General features: G+C 39.2%; 1 protein-coding gene across 1 annotated transcript in view; it reads right to left on the bottom strand.

Annotated features, from left to right (window-relative positions):
- AGBL1 (AGBL carboxypeptidase 1) overlaps positions 1-23,061 on the bottom strand; it is a gene marked incomplete at its 5' end in the record, with an annotated part of 274,207 nt that overhangs the window by 108,803 nt on the left and 142,343 nt on the right. Inside the window, 3 exons of the mRNA XM_082060702.1 lie at positions 9,928-10,104; positions 14,096-14,227; positions 19,033-19,162. Coding sequence (XP_081916828.1) covers positions 9,928-10,104; positions 14,096-14,227; positions 19,033-19,162 — 439 coding nt within the window. The remainder of the gene's footprint in view (positions 1-9,927; positions 10,105-14,095; positions 14,228-19,032; positions 19,163-23,061) is intronic.

The following is a 23,061-nucleotide window of genomic DNA, read 5'->3' on the forward strand; positions in this document are numbered from 1 at the left end:
GTCTGAAGTGGAAGAGAGGCAGGTCAGGCTGGCAGGATTATTTCTTTTCCATGTCTTAGTGTAATTGAATCAGTTGCATTACAGGTTGGCTTTGTTCTCTTTGAGTCGTGAGGAACCAGCCTCTGTATGAGGTAGGATACCTGATTATATGGACCAATGGTCTGATCCAGCATGGCAAATGTTACAATCCTAAGAGAAGTAAAAATCAATCTTTGCAGAAAATCCTGTGTGTGAAAGACTTTGAAATTTAGATGCTTCTAAAATCCATGCAGAGTGAAAGACAAACATGGCTCTTTTAGCCTGTGCTTTTGCCACTTCCCCATTCTTATTTTCCATGCCTGAGGAGTTCATGATTAGACTAGGAGCTTCATCAAAGGGCAATTTTCAGCTGCCAAATAGATTTGTACAATAAATCCACACGAGGCCAGATTAACAAGCAAGAGAGACATCAGAAATCAAAAAGCTAGCAGCTGTAATTCCACAGAAAACTTGAAAGGATGATGTGCAATGATATTTGGACTTTTAAAGGGACACCATTGAAATACTGCAGTTAGTTTCCATTAGGAATGTTGCTTTTCCATCCCTTATCCTTCCCAAGAGTTTTTTCTTTAGCAGACTAGAATCCTATGGACATTCAAGGTCATGCCATTCAGGATGGCTTTGTAGGCTTCATTTAAACAGAACAATAGCATTTCATCCAGAAAATTCATACACATGTGCACGACTGCAATTGTCTGATTTGTGTCACCACTACAATATTTATAATAGAAAATTAATCTTTATGAATCTAGTTTGCTTCACTTCCACAGTTTTCTGTTTGCTCTAATAATTTGTACTGTGAATGTAGCAAAGGTTCTAACAAAATCCACACCTGAAGTCAAACCAGGTCCTCTGCTATACCCATATACTGAATAAATACAATTCAGAGATAAGCCTGACCGCAAATCACTAGACGTTTTCAGCCTTCTGGCACTACAAAAGACTGTTTTGACTTCTGAGCACGACAGCATTGATTTTAATACTAGGGGAGTTTGTTCCTGCTAACAGCACATGGAAGGACCCACTCCCTTGGTCACAAGGTAACAGCAGTAGTTTTTATGTCCCCACGAGTACACTGGTTTGGTTCACTTGCACACAGGGCCACAATAACAGTATCTTGTCAGCAAGGTGAAAATATGGAGGTCATTGATTCATATGTTATTCCCTCACAAAATGCAATCTCTTCTCCATGCAATCTGAAATGCAATTGCAAATGTTTTTGGTTTGTTTTTTTTTTTTCCTTCAAGCATCTAAGTTACCCAGATCTGTAATATTAATAATTTTCTCCCCTTTCTGATTCTCTCCCCCACACAATAGGCAGGTGGGAGAGGAGAGTGAGAGAGTGGCTGTGTGGTGCTCAGTTGCCAGCTGGGTTTAAACCATGGCACAGGATACTTGCACTTCTTATTCCTTATGTAAGGAAACAGTTTGATAATCCCTCTAAGTCAGTACCTATCACCTCCTTTCTCAAGTACAGGATTGGACTACGGAAAGACTGGGTTACAATCAAGTACCTAGGTAAGCGGAAAAGCAGATGAAGGAGAAAGATTGCACAAACAAAGCAGAAACCTCAGATGTTTATAATACACTGTGGGGAAAAAAGAAATCTAGAGGAACATCAGCAGTCAAGACAGGAAAGAATCAATGCCCATTTTCCCCTGTCAGCCCCAGGGAGTTTGCTATGTCCCTTGATTTAATAAAAAGTGAAGTGCCAACTAGGAAATACTAATGTCATTAGTAAGTGAAAGGAACGTAGGAGATCACAGGGATTTGTTGGAGTCCCAAACAGAAGGGGTAAACAGCAGTGCCAAGACAACTGTTTCAATTATGATGGTGGAAAAGAGTGCGCCAAGAAGGAGGTACATGATGGCTCTGTTTTGCAACTGTGTGCCAGCCGTGTCCTCAGAACCTCAACAGAACCCTCCCAGCTTTACAGAGTTAGATCTATTATGATCTCACCCATCATCATTTTTTATTGTGCCTTAATTTAACCATATGGCATGGGACCCATTCTCCAGTTATGTAGCCAGTCAGCACCCAATAATCTATCAACAGGAGACACAAAGGAGTTAAGAAACTGCTTCTGCCAAAGGGCTGCAAATTGGGCCAGGCTGTCTGCTCAGGAGCTGGAGAAGCAGACATCCCCCTAGTGTCAACATTGAAATTGGTTCCAAAAGGCAGACAAGCTAGCAAATTTTTCACTTTGTGGTTCAGGACCATATTTTTCTCCTTTTGTAACATGTTTTTACCAACAAAATCTGGGTTAGGATATAGCATGTATATTTTTTGCCAAGCCATGATTTGCATCATATTTCTTAGCCTGAATGACTAAGTAAGAGAGAGAGAGAGAAATGTGATTTGCATGACTCTGAGGTCCTAAAATGGAACCAAAGATCCCATGTTCTTCTATCTACAGTTTTTTGTCTGTTGCATTTTATGCTAATGTTATCTTCAGCACTCCTGTTTCTGCAGATATAGAATGGGGTGTCTTTAGGCAGAAGGAACAGGAAACTAATGAAATGCCCATGCACATGAAATGGCATGAGGACACCACTTTTGAGCCCTAAGTTATCTCATCTGCTCGGACTGCTCTGTGGCAGCCCGTAGAATCACCCTGGGGTGCCTGTGGAGAGTTCTCATCCAGGACTAACTCATTTGATTCCATATAACCCAACAGGACCAGAAACTACAGATTATGTGGCTACAAACCAAAAGACATGTAATTTCAGCCTAACCACTACATTGCTCCAGTAATTAAATAGCACAAACCAGTGTTCATTTTTTCTCATACATAATTAAAAGTTCCAATATATCCCTCTATGGATATAAATCAATAACAAGAAAGACTAAAATACTGTTACCCAGTGCCTCCTGATAATTCTTGTGTTGGGGACAGGGAGGCTAAAGAAAGCAATCTGTACGTTCTTCTCCACTAAGTGCCATTCATCCCCTGTTTGCAGTAACCATGTGAGTTCAAACACAATGAAACATGCCTCGGTCCCCTACCACTTGAATCTTTCAACTTGGGAACAGGAAAGCAAATGGCTCAAGTGACAGCAGAAATCCACTGCAGCAGGTGCCAGAGAGGACTTTTTCTAAAATCAAGGCAACATTCATGGGACACTTCAGCAGATGGACAAGTGCACAGTATTTGGCAGGCAACCACCCCATGCTAATTTCTTGAAAGAGGTAAGGAATTATTCAGTCACCCTGAAAAAAACAATTGTTCGTTCATACAGCAGCAAACTCAGTCTATTGGATTAAGAGACCACTGCTTTCCCAGAGTTATCCACAAAACACCAGTAGTTAGAAAACATTGAAAGAGGGGCTGAGTATTCTCAGCAAAAGGCTTCAAGCAGTCACACCAGTGCCAGAAAACAGGTCTTGTCGTATATAAGGTTAAAAAGCCCCCAAAGTAGTTCCCCTGCCCCCCAAAAACCCAAACAAATAAGCAACATGCCTTCTCCAGAAACAATGACAGGTAAGATGACCCAACTCAACTACTGACCCCTTCCAAAACTGCAAGGCTAAACTGACTGTGGAGTGGATCAGGAAATGGGGAGACAGAGCATGGAGGCCTAAATTACCTTCTTGAAAAATTTACAAACCTTTAAATGCACATAAATTGCTCTCTCATATGACAATACTAAGTATCTTCAACAAAAAAAAATAGTAAATAGCCATAATACCCATGACTTCTAGGAACAAAGATTATATTTATATCTCATGTGGTTTGGGTCATAGTTGCTTTAATATAACTGTCTTATTACCCATCAAGACAGATGAAACCAGCAAGGATAGTCCTACTGACAAACTCCAGTTTTCTTGAAGATGGAAGGGCCAAAGAACCTCTACAAAGTTCCCACAGTTCTGTGACTTGTTTTCCAAACAATCTGAGGGAGCCAAAGTCAGCAGACCTTCAAACTCCCAGTGTTTCATGTGGCACAAACCAGATTTGAGCGCAGTTAAGTGTGTGGCTTCTCAGTTGGCATTCTCTCAACCAGTTCCTAGACAAATAGTAAAACTCACCAAAAAAATAACACCCTCACACACATCAAAAACACACACACACAACAAACAAACAAAGACTAATAAAGAAAAATCCCTCAGCAGTTCATATAAGAATCTACAAGTCTCCAAGGAAGACAGACACCCACTATCTCCCAATTTATTTGCTCAGAAACCCTTTCTCTCCTCTTTCCCAACTTCCTAAATGCCACTAACACTTTCATAGTTTTATGAAATAAGGTCCACAAGCCTAAAAAGCACAATTAGAATATCTTACAAATTGAATCATGAATCAATTAGTGCAAGGGGTTGGCAAAAGTCAAAACACCAGGAAAATAAAGCAAATAGGAAGCAAACTTTTGCCTTGGGTAACAACTTAAAGAAACAGAACAAAAGCCTTAATTTGAACCTTCAGTCCTTAGATTACTATTAGATAACTATCTTCTTTCCTCTACTTTTCTTGCTATTACAGCTGCTTCCAATTTGAGCCCCTTTGGACCGGAACTGGAAGCAGAATTATCAGAAAGTAAATAATTCTCTCTTATTCTCAATGTCTGCTTTTGAATGAGATCCCCAGAGCACAGAGGGTCAAGCTAAACACACACATTTTAGAGATTATTTTTTTTGAGAAAAAACTTTTGAATGCTTTTTGAGAATTACTCACATTTCAGAAAAGTGTAAGCTCTAGAGGACAAAAGAAATCAGAAATGAGGAAAAGTTTGTCAGACTTGCAAAGGCAACATAAGCATTTTCAAGAAATGTAGACCAGAAAGGATAGAATATGCTCTATTTCTTCACTTCTCCTTTCTGCAAATACTTATCTAATATACTTTATGGCAAGAATGTTGCTGAAACCATTTTTGTTGGTGGCTGAATACTGGCAAGACGCCAAATGAAAATTATTTTAAGTTTGTGCACCAGACTTCCAATTACAAGAACAATATACATCTTACTGGAGAACAGAAGCAGTATCATGTGACCTGCAAACTCCATCAAAACAACTCAATTTCTGACTATTAACTGTAATAAACTGCTTATGAATAAAGCATACCTAAAAATTCCTCATATAAATTTGTTAAGTAATCTCCAATAGTACAGAAGATGAAGAAAATATTTCATTGCCTACAGATAACTATAAGAAATTATGCTGAAATTCAATGGACAAATCATACATTGGTAACAATCTGGCTAATTTGGGCAGAAACAGGTCAAACCAGGGAAGTTCACCTCTGAAGGAGTGGAAAGAGGAAACACTTCCATCTTGGTATATTGCTTTAGTTCAGCCATGGTAAATCACCAGTTTATCACTCTTTTTAAATAGCCAGGTTAAAGGGGATGGATAATATCAGATCTTCCAATTTAGTAGCCTAATTCTCACCCCTTCCGTTCAACAAAGACATTTTGAAAAAATGATCAAGAAAGTCTTATGAACTGTATGGCTGCTCTTCTTGGTGTTGCTCTCTCTGCTTCCAGTGTCTCTGCAGAGGGATGGCTTTTCCCTCTTATCAAGTCCAAAAGAAAATTTGAGGTACTCTATTCTTTTGAATTAGAAGCATTAAACTGGACAGAAAAAGCATAAAAATTCTCAGCTCTCCCAAAGGCTTTCTTTCAAGACGGATCCATATCACTAGTAAAGTCTCCTTCGAATGGCACTGTCAAGATACCTGCAATAATTTAAAAACTCATTTGTTACTCCTTGTTGTTTATAAGTTGTTCGAAGCAAAAAGCTAAAAATCTATTTCCGCTAACACTGCCTCTCCTCCTCCAGGCACAACATGCCAAGGAAAATGCTTTTCCAACATGGCATGAAGCTGAAATTTTGAGATTTGCTGTATTACCAAAACATACGGTTTGGAACTCAGCTGTCTACCATGGCACAAAAGATATTAACTTGTAGAATGACAGTTGCAGTAATGAACTGAACAGCACAGTGCAGTATGCTATAAGAGGGTCTCAATTAGCAGGCTAGGTAATGAGGAATCAAGAAGAATGGTGAAACAGCGTAACAAGATAGAACATGGTAACAGCAAGGAGATGTGCAAGTTTAGAAATTAATCACACAGGAAACTGGAGAAAATATCAACATGTGTCAATGAGTTCTCAATCTTGTGAAGTCATGATTGTACCTGATTGTACCTGTAACTCAGTAAAAATTCTCACAGTACAGCCCTGCATTCAGTCTTTCAAAAACAAAAGATGAGAAGTGGCAGCAATAAAAAAAAATCACTCTGTAAAAGCTCCAACAATGGAATGATGCAGACTGCTTTCACAGAGGCAAAGAAATGATAAGCAGCTTTCTTTTGGGTTTTTTTTTTTTTTTTTTTGAGTTTTGTTTTGTTTAGTTTTGGTGGGATTTTTTTGAATTGTTTTCCATTTTGACCATAGGGTTGTAAACCGGCAGAAGTAGGAGGGAGAATTCCCTGTGGAAATTGGTTGCTTTGTTTTTAGCAACTTTCAAATGGAGACATAGCTCCTCTAAGACTGAACTGGGCAATCCAGACAAAATGAAAAAGAGTTTGGATTTTTTTCCTTTTTCTTTTCTTCTTCCTTCGGTTGAACAAAACCTTAGATAAGATCAATAGTTTCTCTAGTTTTATGTTTTGCTTCCTTAAGGGTAGTTGGCTTATTGTGTTTCCATTGATCACACAGACAGGGAGATTCAACAGAGAGAAACCATCTCTTCTCTCAGTTCATTTCCTCTCTCCTCCCCATCTGAAATGAAATTACTTTTAAGAGAGGTTGGGGTCACTATTGTTTCTCATTTGCATATCAATAGTACCAAATTCTGTGTTATCTTTCACTCACTAAATTGTTTTAAAAATGAAGGCTACATTTCAATCCAAGAGAGGCCACACACATCCATTGGAGAAACTCTAGCAGCATCTTCTCTGGACTCTATATCAGGAAAAAAACAGGTCCTGGTTTACCTCAGCCCTTCCTCGACATGTGGTGAGAAGGGACACAGTTACCAGCCTTGTGCAAGTAATATTTTAACCTCTTGCCACCTCTATTAGGCTTTCTTGTTCTTCCTAAATCCTTTGCACAATCCCTATCAGATGTCCCTGTGCAACTCCAAGCACTGTATCTGTGCTCAGAGCCAGCAAAGCAGCTACTTGAATGAATTAATTCCAGCACTTACAAGCAGAAGGAAAGCTAAAGATCAGGATCTGTCTCTGTCATGCTCTAATAGAAGTTTAGCCACTGACTCACTGAACAATGCTGGATTGGGAACCTCTGCTGCACATAATTCCATGTTTTAAATCCTAGCTGCTGTTTGCACTGTATTTTAAGATATAAAAGTATCAAAAACATAAGGGTATGCTTATTGGGGGAGGATTCTGGATATATCCCTACAGGGAAATCAATCCTATGCAATTAAGAAACTGATTCTCTTCACACTTAAACACAGTTCTACTAAACTAAATATTAGAAAGCTGTAAATATAGGATACTGACGGCTCCTGCATGAGCATTAGTCTCAGTCTATAGTTTACACACACATCAACTTGAGGGTCCAAGTGTGAAGAAATCAGGTTGAAGTCTCTAGCAAAATGTGACCTTTTATGTGATTAATTTCTAGTTTACAGGAACAATTTCAGGGCTTCCAGATAATAATGAAGTAATTTTGGCTTGACAGATGGAAGCTGAGTATTAAATGGCATTATGCAATGAAATCTTCAGGTCAGCCTGTCAAGTCCATACCCTCCTAAATAATCCACTTCTAGGAACAAGCAAGCAAGAACCAACTCCAAAAACCACTAAAAGGAAGAGGAAATAGCCTATTAATATCAACTATTTGAAAGAGATAGTTTATGTATTTACGTGCAGCTCCAGCATAAATGTCAACATAAGAAGTTGTATTTCATTTTGATACTAACAAGTTGGGTAGTTAGCGTACTTGGAAAAAATAAGTGGAAATGCTTTAAATGAGCCTGAATCAGAGAAACTGCAAGAAGTGTTTGTATCATCCTTATGATGAAGAAATGCTGAAGAAATGCCCCCTCATGGGAATATTTCTATATCGTCCGACTTTGAGATGAATGATAGTCCTGAAGAAAATAAAAAGATTTAAAAAAGGATATGCAGCCTCATAAAAATAACCCAATGGTCCAACTGGGACTCAGCTTTTCAGGGTGTTCAGAATGGAAACTTCAGAACTGCTTTAGAACTTACAGACTTCCTCATGGAGCACATCACCAGTTACAAACCCTCATATTTCAACTTACTCCTGTCCTCAGTGGCTACCTGTGGTCCTGATCAGTGATGAAAAAAAAGGACAAGAAATAATGTAGAGAATAATTTCACTCATTTTAAATAATTTATTTTAAAAAAGAATCCTGAACCATGTGCATTAGGTCCTTCTGACTATTTTTGGTGCCTCTGCTATATAATACAGGGTCCCTGTGCACAGTACAGTGTTTGAATGTAACACCTGAATGTGGCATTTCATGTTTTCTTTCTACTAGTTCAAGCATCTAAGGGCACAAATTAGACAAATTTGGGTTAAAAACCTCACAGATGCTGAAGGAGAAGGAGAACAAATCCTTAGATATTGATACAATCTGATGTGTCACTGTTTTTAGGTCTAGGAAATCGGCAAAATCCTCCTCTGTGCAGATCACTGGGAGTTTTGTCATTTACTGCAGTCAAAGTAGATTTTTCCCATCGTCTAAAAAAGATTCAAAACCGCTGTCTTGACCTGTGGTGCCTATTAAAAAACCATTAGCACTTCTCAGGAGTAGGTAGTGTTAGATGTAATGCCTAGGGCAATTATATTCTCTTTCTTTAAACTGTCATTTTTTTCTTCTGCTTTTCTTGTCTTGGAATTGATGTGTGTATAGCAGAGCATGGTTAACACAGCAGCCGAGTATTAATACTTCCTGGCTACATTCTACAGAGGTAAAAGGATTAGTATAGAGCTTCCAAAGATAATCATTTGAATGTCTTATTAATTAATTGTTATTTGTAATAATGGCTCTTTCCTTAAGGGTCTTTAAGGATCCTTAACTGCTTATTAATGCTGTATAGATAAGGATTGCTCTCTAGTGGGAGAAATGAGGTGGAATATGGAAACCTTTCAATGAAACCAACAGGTTAGGGAAAGGAAGAAGAGAAATAATTCACCAATTGAGTGAATGGAGAATTATGATCACTCAAATGCAATTACCAGAGTTCATCCTGTATACTTTAAAAGTGCCAGGAGATGTCAGACTGACGTCTCCGATGCCCTCAGTATGAGTATAGCCCTTCCTACCAAGTCTGGCACCTCATTCGATGTGGAATTCCAGTCTATCTACATCATAGCCACATGCATACCTTGAGCTCATGGACAGCTCTCAAAACTACCCTTACATTAGCTATTTTTGGCTGTCAGTAACAGGCAACTCCAAATGCAGTGCAGGTTCTTAAATTTAAACAGATGAATGCTCCGGCAGCTAGCCTGTATGAAAAATCTTGGTGCCACTGGTATTCACCTTAATCACCTTAGAACTAGGTTTAAAGATGTCCATATGACCCGCCAATACACTTTTTACAACATTGTGAACACCCTTATAAAGATAAGTGCCCTGTGTCATCTCAAAACCACTCCCTTCCTTAAGCTCAATGCTATTGGCTCCAAACTGGAGTTTCTTTTTATTTCACTGTTGAATGAAACCTCAGAGGAACGACTTTACTTTCCTGGCAGGGAAGGTAAAAGAGTAAGGGGATCATGGAAAGATGTCACTGAGGAGAAACTCAGAAGCATGGCTACATGGCTCTAGAGAGAGCAGTCAATGTTAAACATCAAGACAATTACTATCTCCTCCGCTTTACCATTCCAAGCTCATGAGTTGTGCATTAGGAGGAGAGCGGCACAGGGTTCTTTGAAAGATTTACTCACTTTGTAGAGTCCATGGGTGCAACCGCAGTATGTGCTCTCCATGGTGTAGCTCCTCAACACACCCACCTCCTTCCAAACCACCACCCGGGCCGTCGATTCCCGGGACTTCTCCACCAAGAAGCTGCAGCTGTTCATGACAAATGCAGGGGCCACTTTATCCAGGATTTTAGGAAGAGTCTATGAGAAAATATCAGCATTGATGAGAAAATGAATCAAACAGATGTGCATGTTTTTATATCATAAAATCATATAAAGACTTGTGGTTTTTAATGTGTGTCATCAAATCTAACTGTACATACTCTGAGAGCTCCAAGTAGTAAATTATGTCCATCCCATGTGAAATCCTCAGATTCTAACATTTGTTTCATCCCAAAGACTAAAATGCAAAATATCCAGTACACTTGGTATATCTCATTCAAAACCAATAATTTGGGACTTAAAAGAGCTTTTTTGGCAAGCTGCTTTGACATTAACCTACAACTTTCTGCTGTGCTGCCAAGAGGGCTGCAGTCATAGCTCAATACCCGATATTCCCATTCTCCCCTCTCCAGCTACACTGTATCTCCTCCCATCAAGCATCCACAATTTACCAAAGGATTCAGCTATGGGAGGGGTTTTGTCTGAACCTAACACAGAGCACAGAAAGGGGATGTGTATTCTCATGGAAGGTCACACATAATTATATTAAAATAGAGCTCAATATTTAAATAACTTGCATTGTGAAACAACCCAAATATTCTCATCTGAGCCCAAACAATATGTTTTATACACTTCATTTAGAGAATTGCTAAAAAAAAAAGTAATAATGAAAACCCAGTAAAAATTACGTCTTAGCCCTGAGTGATTTTCTTATTCTAGAAATCACATTTCCCAAAGTCAATAAACACACCTAATATACTACAACATCAAATATTTCCATCAGTGCAGAGGCAACACAGTGCTAAATGTCTTGCTTTCACAGTCTATAAAAACATACACTAGCTACATTAACACTATCTGCACCCTATGGAGAAACCAGATCTTTAGGTACCTACTAACTTATACACACGTGTGTATGCGTATAAATTTTAGACTAACCAAAATATGTACCAAAAGACTATCTGATCCATCTAGGGAAGAGTAAGCAAAATGCAGACATTTGTCATGTCTTTGACAACAGCTTTCTTAAACATGTAAACTGAACTGAATCATATAGAAGGAGATCCCACTTACTGCTAATGGCATTTACCCTTGAATTTCATTCAATTTGGGCAGCAAAAGCCAAACAGCTGATTTTACTTTGCAATAACAATCAGTTTAATTGACTAATTCTGAGCAATCGTAGTTCCATTCTGTTGAGCTTTACTTTGTATCACTGTATGGGAATACTTGGTTTCATTGAAAGTGAAAGAATAATGTCTTCTCCTAAACCATGTTTGAGGTGAATGATATATCTTTAACCTAAACTATTTTTCAAGATCTCCTACAAACAGCTTAACCGTACACATCTCCATAATAAGGAAGTAAATTCCATGTGTCAGTATATTCTGTCTACAGCTGTCAATGGACTTCACCAGTTCAATAAGGTACAGATCTGAAGATCTGTAAGTTTCATTTTTCAGACAAAAAAACCTGAGGTGTAGGAAACTGGAACAAAGCAAGAGATCCCGTTTTAAATGTGAGACCACTGTGAGTCTCACTCTTAAGTCAGGATTTCCAGTGTGCTACTAAGAGTGACAGCCCTCCCTTTCCTGTGGGTGTACAGAACAGAGGAATCTTGAAAACTGGCTCTTTGCCTTAGATGAAGCATTCAACATTTCTGGATTGCCATCAATGTGCTACTTTCTGCACGGGGTTGACAAAATAGTATGCTTTCATGCAGTGCTTCCAGGTTTTCCTCGATTTGGGTTGAACAGGAATTTAAAAAATACAGCAGAACCATATCACCCAGATGTTTATAAGCTTCAAAACAATCCAGTTAAACCATATGTGAAGGTTCAGATAGTATTCATTCTGCCCTTATCTGAATCAAGACACAGATTTATTTTTTTTTTAAATCTACTATAAAATACAATAATCAGATCCCTAATCCACTTTAGCTTTTTAAAAACAATTGAAATTATATGCATAATCAATCTTTTACATTTAATTAAATAAAAACGCTGGCAGGTAACAGTAATGTCTCTGTACGCAGGACTCATTTAGGAGCATTAGCAAATCTGCATTTAATATTCTTTTCATTTTACCAGCATTCACTGGATTTCACACTAATCATTCTTTCTTCTCTACTTATTCTTCACATTAATTATCTTTCAAAGGTATATTTTAAAAGGGTGAAAACACACCCTTCTAAAGGATGCTTTTATGATAATGCAGTAGTGTGACTGTTCCCTTTCTTACACACAGCTGGATTTGGCATGTACAACAGCAAAGGAAGCTGCTTCCCTCACACAGGGCCCTGGCCATAAACCTCCAGTCCCATTAGGAGAGAATGGAATTATATTTCTTTACTGATGTCCCCTGCAGAGATTGCTGTCACAGGGGCCTGGAGTGGCTATCAGAAGGACAAATCTTTAAGCTGGGCTTTGCAGTGCCAATGCTGTGCAAGTCACCCAAGGCCACCAAACATTAGAAGGTAAAGAAGACTCTTACTCCTGTATATTGTCAAAGGCTACAGCTGAGTCTATGACATATGAGATAACGGCTGTTCCAAAAATGTTTTCTAGAGGTATTTGGTTCCTGCTACTGGAGAGAAAAATCAGTCACGGAGACCAGATTTATCCCCAAGTACCTGCAGGAGGAAGGAAAGAAACCTGTGTAAACAGTGCAAGGAAGCAGGTCTGAGACAGGCAAGATTACCTGCTGCAGTCTGCAGATGCAGAAGTGTTTTCCTATATACCTGTTTTCCCCAGCCTAAGGAAAAGGGTGACCCATAGGCAGGAACTGCAGCAGTCATCCATCTCCTGCTTTGTGCAAAAGATAGGATTTGAACCACAAAATCTTTCTTCTAGGTTGGCTGTATTCTTGGCCAGCCTTGCAGCCTCTCTCCTGCTTTTCTTCACTGCAGATTCGAGACAGGCTCCAGATGCTGCAAGCAGCATTTGAATTCTGTTAGTGTAACAACAAACCATCCTCCGCCTTTTCAAGCTCTGTGAATTCCAACAGAGCAAAAGATATCCTGACTCCAGGCATCCTCCCTGGTTTCTTTGTGAAACAGAGCATTTGCCACAGGGACCCCTCACAACAAACACTGGAGCACTTTCTTCCAGGGAAGTTTTGGTACGCTACATCCAATGCCGTAAGATGAACACTGAAGATGTGGCATCCTTATAGGAGGATAGTTAGTATTTGTACCCAAGTAGTGGAAATTATACAGATACGTAAACTGAAAAAGACTTTTTCAACCTCTTTCAGGGTGGAGTGAACCAAAGCTATATAGCTCTATAATCAGTTTAAGGCCACAATTAATGTTTTGTGAAATTAACCTTTTTTAAAGACTATAATTAGAGCTTATAAGATTTTTTTTCTGCACATATATTTGTCACTTAAGAGGAAAATATCATCTAAACAGACACACAAAAAAAAGAGACAGGCAGGAAATCCAGAGAACAGTTTGATAGCTGAGACATTGACATGAAGTAGAAATCAAACAAATTTTAGTATTTGTTCTAATTCTAGAAAAATTTCCCTAGCTACAACACCAAGCACTTGCTGTGGAGACAATTCCACTACGTTAGATCTGACATTCTCTGGCATTTTCAGTCATACCAGGAGTATTTGTGAAGAAGCAATTCAACTGAGTAAGACAGTGGCACACTGTCATTTCCTCAGTTACCATTATGTAATCCCTATTTATTTTCTTATGGTGGAGCGAGGGGACAAAGCGTATGTATATTTAGAAATTATAAAAAACACAAAAATATGGCTGTCCTATTATTCTGCAGCCAAAGATTATAACACAGCACCTCACTAAAGTAAAATTAATAGGGATCCACCTACTGACAACATTCCTTCTAATATCTGGGACGTGACACTGTTATGCATTATTTGAAACTCTCTGGACCATTACTCCTCTGGAGTAAGGGCAACTTGCTCCTATCCCCTAAATTTGTGAGCTGGTCTTATCCTAACGAGCTTTGTACGTGCGCACTCAGACCAGGAATTGCAGGAAGGAAGAAAGCAAACCTACCCTGTAACCAACGTCTTCTGTGATAACTGCTGTGTCAACCGTGCAGCCTGCTTGCCACAAGGTCTCCTTGATGCTGCAGCCGTAAAGGAACACGTTCTTTTTCTGGGAGTGTCCATGGTAGTCACAGAATACCTAGGGAGAAAAAAAGGTAAAAATCTTGAACACCAAAAAAAGTTTCCTTGCTCTTCATAATAGCACTACAAGATTATAGTGGTAGGATTAATGGTTTGGGGGTTTTTTGGGTTTGTTTATTTTTTTTTCCAGTATTTTCAGAGTATCTTATGCTCTGGGTCATGCCTGTAATCTGTGTCAAATTTTGTTAGTCAGTTGTACCTTGTTTTATCTGTTTGGTTTGACATTACTTCAGGGATCTAGAGTCAAGACTAGTGCAGTTCTGTCTGCAGCAGAAATAAAGGTGACACCTGTGCAAGAATCCATGGCAACTCCAGAACCTCAGGGTTCCTGGTAACTTATGATACAACAGAGTAATTTGTCAGGCTCTTTTTACTTCTAAACTCCTAAACTCCAGCTTTATCCTCATGAGATTTGAAATCTGTGCTTTCCCAAGCAATTAATCATCACTTTGTCATCTTGAAATTCAAAACCCGTTCTACATAATTTTCAGGGAAATATAATTGTGCAATTGTACTGCACAACACTGTCAGATCTTGGCGTGAATTCCTGGAAGCCAAGTACGGAACATGACCTGTCTTCATGGCAAATAATCTCATTCCACACTGTCTAATCTAGCTGTCTATCTAATCCATCTCTTTTATGTCAGCTGCCACATAAACAAGGTACATACCCAGTTCTAGCGGAAGTTTTTATTGCCTTTATAGGCAGATATCAACTGCTGTAGAAATGAAAATCACAATTTAATGACCCAAGAGGTAAATATTGACCCAAGTTTTAAAGAATAATCAATCTCAGTGCCCTCTGAGATATGAAGTCAATATACACAATGATGTTACATATATTCTCCATGTCTTCATCAGAAATATTCAGAAATCTGTCAATTAAAATACAAGAATTTCTAAAGAGAAGGAAATTGTTACTTTAAAATCAGTATTCACCACCAAGTAGAAAGGAGCTTCAGGATTCCATTGAAACACTTTTCCAAGGATTATGTTGGAGACAAAAGAATGTGTGTAGGAAGGTAGGGAAGAATGATGGATCAATATAAAGAGAAATGCAGGAGAAATAAGAGGTAAAAAAATACACATTTTCTTACATAAATACATATAGAAGAAGGGAGAAACAGGTGGAGCTGATGAGGTTCTTCCACCAACTGTTAGGATAAGATTTACCCCAGCATGTTTATTTACCAGCTATACAGTAAGTAAGTTTAGCTGCAGCAAGTCAGGGAGTTTAATTATGTAGAAACTGAGCATGTACATTCTTTCAGCTCCTCTGACAAACAGTAGGTTGACATACTGGAGAAGCTAAGGCACACACTCAAAGAACCATCTCACTGCTCCTAATTAGGTGCACAATTATCACTGCTCCTAATTAGGTGCACAATTATACGTATCTCATATGCTGCTCATTCTTCTGGTTTCTTGACCCACCAGCTTTCCTTCCCGCACCACCACACACCTGCAGCTCTTTGCAGGGCTCTGGGTCTGCACATCCCCAGCCCTGCAGCACGCACCTTCGACACCCAAAGCATGTGAACATCGACCTGCCCAGCACCGACTGCTCCTGCTTTATTTACACCTTTGTCTTAGAGCTGCTCGTTGGTGCAAACCTACAACCAGCATCCTTCTCCAAAATGGAAAAAAGCCATTATTGCACAGACCCCCAAGGTTCAGCCCTCGCAGTCTGTATGCATCTTTTGCAGGGCTTATGCAAACCCTGTGCTTAAAACAACTCTGTCTGAACCAGGTGCAATTACCCTGTAATGTCTCCTTCCAAATTGCTGCTTTTACTGGTTCTCTTAATGACAGATATTTTTCCAGCTAGTGTTTCATCTAAGCTATCAGCAACACACAGTCATAGTTTAGGTTAACCACAGGTACCACCTAGAATTTATTCCTATGAATACCAAAAAATGATTTCATAGCTTCCGTCTTATTTCAAGGCAGAGAACCCAGCTCAATTGGGTATCAATTACCTGCCAATTTGCAGAATTACTAGCACAAAAAAGACACAGTATATTATCTGACTAAAATATTACTTTATGTATCAGAAACCACACAGGGATGATCAGATAGTCAGATAGCTGGATTGCCTGATCAGCAGCAGGTCTATAATTCTGCACCTCAAGAAACCTGCAGATGAGTCCTTAGTGACAGGGATGGAATGAGAATTCTGTATTGGTAAAGGATTATTAAAGTCAGGTTCTGTATCACGGCTGGTGTTTCAGACCATGGGATCTTCCATTGATTGTCACCAGCTCCCACAGCAGAAGCATCAGTGCTACTGAAAATATTTTCATTCTATTTGCAAGTTGCATAGAGCTACATTTTAATTAAGTTTACTGGATACTGCAGTCATTCCTAATGTTTATACTCAGTTGTTCTTTACAATACAGTCTTCTCCCTCATTTTCACACTACAGGGTAGCTTATGTCTCACCATTCAGCCAAGGTTAAGCTACATTCTCTAGTTTTGAGCACCCATACAGAATTCTTTCTGGGATGTATCTGGGCAAACACTAAGCAAACTTAAGACCTACCAGTCCTTTTTCTTCGGCCTGTTCTTTCATATAGCTGGGACACTAATATTCACAATACAGACAGACTCTCAATGTTTGAACTCACTGGGATATGGCTCAAGACACACATGCAAATCTATTTAAAGTTATTTTCCAGCAGTGATCATCCTAGAAACTGCTTTCTAAATCAAAAAACAACCCTCCTGATGAGTCACAGAACCAGGTACATTTTAAAATAAAGGAAAAGCAGAACAGAAAATGGAAAGGAAGAATATCTGTGGGAAAACAGAATGTCTTGAAATTTCTTTTCATACTGTAAAGTCTCTTTTTTTTTTTCCTTAATAGCACTGTGACAGGACTTTGAATCTCAGAGTTTTGAGGTAGACATGCCTGGGGATTTTCCCTTACAATGAGCTACACCCTTGCAGGCAGATGCTTGTTTCCAAGCTTGATATAATGCCTTTGGATGGCAAAAAACTCTGCTCAGTGCCTCCTGGTCCATAGGAACTGTTTTCTGTCCCCTCCAAAAGCATCCTTGCTCTTCACTGCAGTTCAGACTCTCTGTACAAACTGCAAGTTCCCTGTTGCATTCTGCAGCTGCATTGTCCACTTTAACTTCTAAACCATAGCAGTTTCTCACCACAGATGGTCAAGGAGAGAACAACTTCCCTCTCCCCATCAGACCTGGCTGCTCCCAGACAAAAGGTCACCAACACTCCCACTTTGTGCCCTAAGTTCTGAGGAGATACCAAGCAGCAGAGGACTGCAATGCCACAGTGAATCCAGTCCCTTGTCTTATCAGGGTTCCCAGAGCCAACCAACCAACCAACCACACACCAAAAACCTGTTGTCTATAGAAGTTACCAATTAAAATGGCTTTGGTTTGAAAGGCTGTTAACTTGAAAGTTCTTTCCTTTTCTCCTTCAAGCAGCTTTTGGGTATTTTGTTTTGAAGGAACTGCTTAAGCATCCCCAGGATAAACGAAAATAAATCATTTCACATAAATCATTTGGCTATCAGGAAACTTGGCTCCATGGGACCCTGGAGTAACGAAGAAAAAAGAAGTTGTGTGGCGGCGGGGGGAGAATAAAATAATAATTTATTAAAAAAAAAAAAAAAAAAAAAAGAAAAAGAGACCTAGCTAGTGCTCTTCTGGAGGATGGAAAAGGCATTTTTAAGCACGTATAAACTAAAATCAATGTACTCTTCAAAGGCAAAGGAAAAAATCAGTTTACCAAGTCTGACATGCAGCCTGTAAATGAGGGAGATGACAGGATCAATAGTCTCCCTTCACTCAGCAATGATGAAAACTTGCATGGAGTGTTCAATTTATGCATCTGGACATGACAAGTATGGTTGTGTATTAAAAAAGGCCAGATAGCAAACAGCGGGGTAAAAGAAAAAAAGCAGCAAGATAATCCTATGTTGCTGTGAACCACAGGAAAAGATTGGTGAGTAAATTCACAACTGTGAGTTGAGATTCCACAACATTCCTCAAGATACAGAGTTAACTTCAGGGCTGTTGTAATTCACTTACAGAAGCTCATGGACATTTTCACCTTCTCCTCAAATCCAGAGAGAATTTTGCACTTTCGGACATTTCCTGCCTGACAGTAGTTATCAGTAGCCAACCTGCCAGTCTGTGCTTCCACATCTGTTCTTTAACATTTAAACCTCTGTGCTTTTTCTCCTCAAGCCTCAGAATTATCTTTTCATTATGTTGGGCAACAAGATCAAGCAGATGGGATGGATCCCAACCTTATCCTAATTGCAGCTCTGAGATGAGACCCTCCTCATGAATTTCTGGTATCCCCCCAAAACCAGATGTTTTCTTCCCACCACCAAAGCAGCATGGAAACTCAGACATTTTGAGGGTTGCTTCCTCTGTTTTGGGGATTGTGGGGGGTTTTCCAACATAGGCTTTTTCACTGTCCATTCAGACTAAACCTTTGTGGAATTTCTCCTATCATTATGATGAACACAGCAATAACCTACTCATAATATTTAGCTTAGTTGGAGTATTTTGACAATTTTAAAGAGCTTTAAAGAATTCATTTTCTCATTTATATTCCAGGTGTGCAGAAATTCTGGAATTTGGAGTTGTTAGTTAGAAAATTCAGTAAGTATTAAATATTCAAGGCTTTCAAAACACTTCTGTAAGATGAAATTGTAACAGAATGCAATGCTTTCCAAATCACTGTAGCTCTAAAATAAAACTGTTCACACAATACAGTAAGCAATCCATATATAGTAACCCAGAAAAGATCCTGGAGGAGACTCACCAGAGGAGCCCGGCCAATGCTGCGCAGGTAACAGAGAAGACCTTTGGCGTGGTAAATAGTTGGATGGAGCTGGGAACTGGGTGTCAACCACTGTCTGTTCAGATCATCCCCACTCAATGAACAACGGTGGCTGAAATCAGAAAGCAACACATCACAAATTAGCAAAACAACAGCTGATTCCAAAAAGGTTCCAATTCTGGCCAGCCCTGGCACAAAGACAGGGAATGTCAATTAGAACACAGATATAAAGGTTTTGAACATTGGGCTGAAATGAACCGATGGTCTGTATTATATTTCAAAGGTGCTTATAGTACATGAATTTTGTCGTTTCCTTTCCTTCCAAGGTTCGCGCAGTTGCAGTCCTGAAAACAAATGCAGTTTTTCCTTTACTTAAGTATGTACAAATCAAAAGAATACTTACAAACAAAAACTCTTCTGCAATGTTCTAAACTGTGTGCTATGAAATTCACCCAGCTTACACAGAGTGTGGGCTTCTCAAAACCTCCACAGCAAACAAGTACATCCAACTCCTACTCATTCTAATCGAAGACAAGCACTCGAATCTCTTTGACCAGTCTGAAATATGAATGCACTTAAATGAGATGAGCTGGATATCTCATTTAAGCTTCTCCACTCACAAGAAATGCAGCTATCTAAAGCACATCAAGATCCTGATGCATGCTACATCATTATGTAGAACAATTACCTAGCTTCACTGCAAAGGCTGAATTAAAGCTAAATAAGGATCCCAGATTTGCACTAAGAAGATGTTTCACTCACTTGGCTTGAAAAATATTCTGTTACTGACTCACTGATCAGTGGAGGATTGTGCAGGATACTTGACTGTATGGAGCAGTACATCACTGTACAATTCTACAAAATCCAACTAATCCCCCTTGTTAGTGACTCTGTGTAGACCAGAGCCTTCTCACGCTCCTCAGAGCTTTTGCTATCATTTGGTTCACAATTTTCAAACCACGGTGTGCTGATAAGCTTCAGCAATCAACCCTCCAGTGTGTGAGAGATTGTAGCAGGTCCTCATCATCTCCATACTATCCAGTTCTGCCCTAGAACAATTGTGGTGGCATTGTAAACTTGGATTGGCTTGTACTTAAAAAAAAAGTCACCTCCTAAGTGTCAGGTGAATTTCTAGCTAGGTAGTTGCACCCAGCTTTTGCTGTTTCAAGCCTCCTAGAAAAAAAATAATAGAGTACAAATGTATTCCTGGGGATGTGGTCTGTTCTTGTATTGGCAGAGCCTTGCACCCTGGTAGGGCATGTTGCATGTACCATCTTTGGCACTACCAATGCCTTGCAAATGATGCTTGAAGAAAAAGGGTCATAAAGTATATAAACAGAAGAGTATAAACAATGAGCATTGGTTAAAAACAGAAGACAAAGAAATAATAAGAGTCACTAAGAACATATACTACATTTTTAATGTAGAAAAACAAGGTCTCTGATGCCATCTTGGGGTTTCTGGCAACATCACAAGACCCATTTCAAGGTTATTCTAGTTTCACTTTTATCTGAATTCTTTCTTCACAATGCATAGATCCCATGTTACTCATTCAGCAAATCAGAAAACTTTAGCAATAGCTAACACATGGGAAGTCAGCAAAGGCTGCTGTGATGCTTCTGCCAACAATTCCGCATGAAAACATGACAATATCTGTTAGTTTCTTAAAGGCTCTTTGATAAAGCTGCCTTTAGGCTCACCTTTCCTGATCTTCAGAACAACAGCTGCTCAACTGAGATTAGCAGCTGTATTTCTGCACAGAACCTGTGTGCTTACATGGTTTCCTGCTAATAGGTACAATTCAACAATCATTGGTCTGCATTCAGAAATTCATCTTTCCCCAATATGACCAGTAAGTAAACAAGACCCAAACACTTTCTTGACACAAGAGTTTTCTGTCTTCCTGCACCACTGTTATATAAGGGAGCACAACTAATTGAAAATAACAAAAGAATTTCCATTCTGAGGGAAAGAATGATAGTTGGGCTCTTATTCTCATACTTCATTGTAACATCAGGAAGGGAAAAAAAAAAAAAAAAAAAAAAAAAAAAAGGTCATTTTCTGAGACCTTCAGAAATACTGAATTGTCATTGCTCACAAAAATCAAACCACTACTTCCTTCACCTTTCCTGTTGGGACTGACACTATGTCTACTCAAATCATCCACACATGTCCCTCTGCTAAAGTGCTTTGGTACATGCCAGAAGAGTCCAACATACAAAGCCAAACACACATGGGAATAAAAGCATGACAGCTGTAACCTACTCCTAAAAGGACACAGCAAATGCAGAGATTAATGTCAAAGCAACCCCAAGCTCAATTTTTATTTCACTCTTTCTTAGACTAAACTAAAAGCATCTGTAAAATTTCTTTGTTCCTTCAGAACACAAAGAAATCCCAGGATCTGCTGGAAAAGCATGTAAGAAAAACTCCTAATCAGCTATGTGAACAGACATTAAAGCCAAGTAAATGATGCAACAAGGCATCAGAGTTTCTACTGCAGGATCTGGTTCTGCTGTGCCCACAGACTGAGATGCATCACTCGTACACAACCACAGGTTCTACACAGCGTGGAAACATCTCTGTTCACAGCACCCTCGCTCTTTCTACAGGTTCACTCTGTTCATAATACAATTTACCAACACTGTTGCTATGATATAAATTGTGTCTTTTCTTAGACGTGACCCTATGACAAGCCAATTCCCCCACTGCAGTTCACCGTATTAGTTTAGGAAGCGTAATCCAACTCTAAAACAATAGTTTGAAAGCACTTTTGTACTGCGGGGAAGTCAGGTAACATCTCTGCACATAAGGAAGAGCTAGGAGAGAAAGTTCAACAGCTTTGTCCCTCCAATAATTAACATTTCTGCTCATTTAAATGACCTCTAAACATTAGCCCTCAGCCTGGCAGAATGTACCCACAGCTCTTAAGGAAATGTAGAACTTTAATTAAATTATGAGAGGCTGATTTTTCCCATCCTGCTCCCCACTCCCATTGTGCTGTTTAAGTCTGTTTACTTTTGTGGACACAAGCTCCCTGTCAGCCCTGTTCCCCTTGTTCCTTCCTTTCTTCTCTCTCTTTACTAATAGCGATGACATTCGCAGATAATGGTTTTGTCCGTCATGCTCTGCAACCAAGGATGAAGGTAAAATATTAAGCTGATTTCAAGTGCTGATAGCAAATAAAGGGACTGGGAAGCTGAGACTGACTTTGAATGTTTGGCAGGATTTAATGAAATTCACCGCTCAAACCAAAGGCATTTCTTACAGAGTCCCAAGATATTATATTTGCATTAAATATTTCATGTGTCTTTTCTCCTTTGCAGCATTAGCAGGACTACCTGCCACCTTGGATGGGTCTAGTAGCAGCTCAAGGGAAATTATGAAAGCATTTTCCAAAAATAATTCCAATAAGCAAAGAAAATCCCACCTCTGTGTCTCTATACAGACTATGTGTAATTCTGCTATTTGTTAATGCCCAAGGAAAGAAACGCTTGGACAGTCCATCCTTCAGATGTACTTCAACAGTGTCACATAGTCCAGTAAGATTAATGACACCAAAGTGTTCAAACCATCCAGTCCCTGGAGAAAAGATTGCTTGGAACCAGTTCTGTGAGTTGAATCGAGTCACCCTTAGGTGAACTTGTTGGTGACTGCTAGCTTTAAATATATCAAATACATGCTACCAAGAATATTCCTACTTCTATGCAATCCTCATCTCTAAAGATGTATAAGTGCGAATAATCATGTAGGAAAACTGTTCTATGAAAACCTGATCTTTGGCGTGTGAAGTTGATATAGCACAGACAGAAAGATCAGGTTTAGATTCCCCTTCTGAACCCAGAGGAGGTAACTGCACTTCTATAATTGCAACATTAGACTCATGCTCTGAAGGCAGGGACACCTCATAGGGAGTTAATGAGAAAGAGGTTAAGTAGCTAAAGCACAGACTTGTTCAGTTTAAGATAGAATTGTATTTTAAATCTGTTTGCACTTGTAAGACCTTGTTTT

Source organism: Streptopelia decaocto (genome assembly GCF_964273445.1).
Source record: "Streptopelia decaocto genome assembly, chromosome: 9".
In the NCBI taxonomy this organism is placed as follows: domain Eukaryota; kingdom Metazoa; phylum Chordata; class Aves; order Columbiformes; family Columbidae; genus Streptopelia; species Streptopelia decaocto.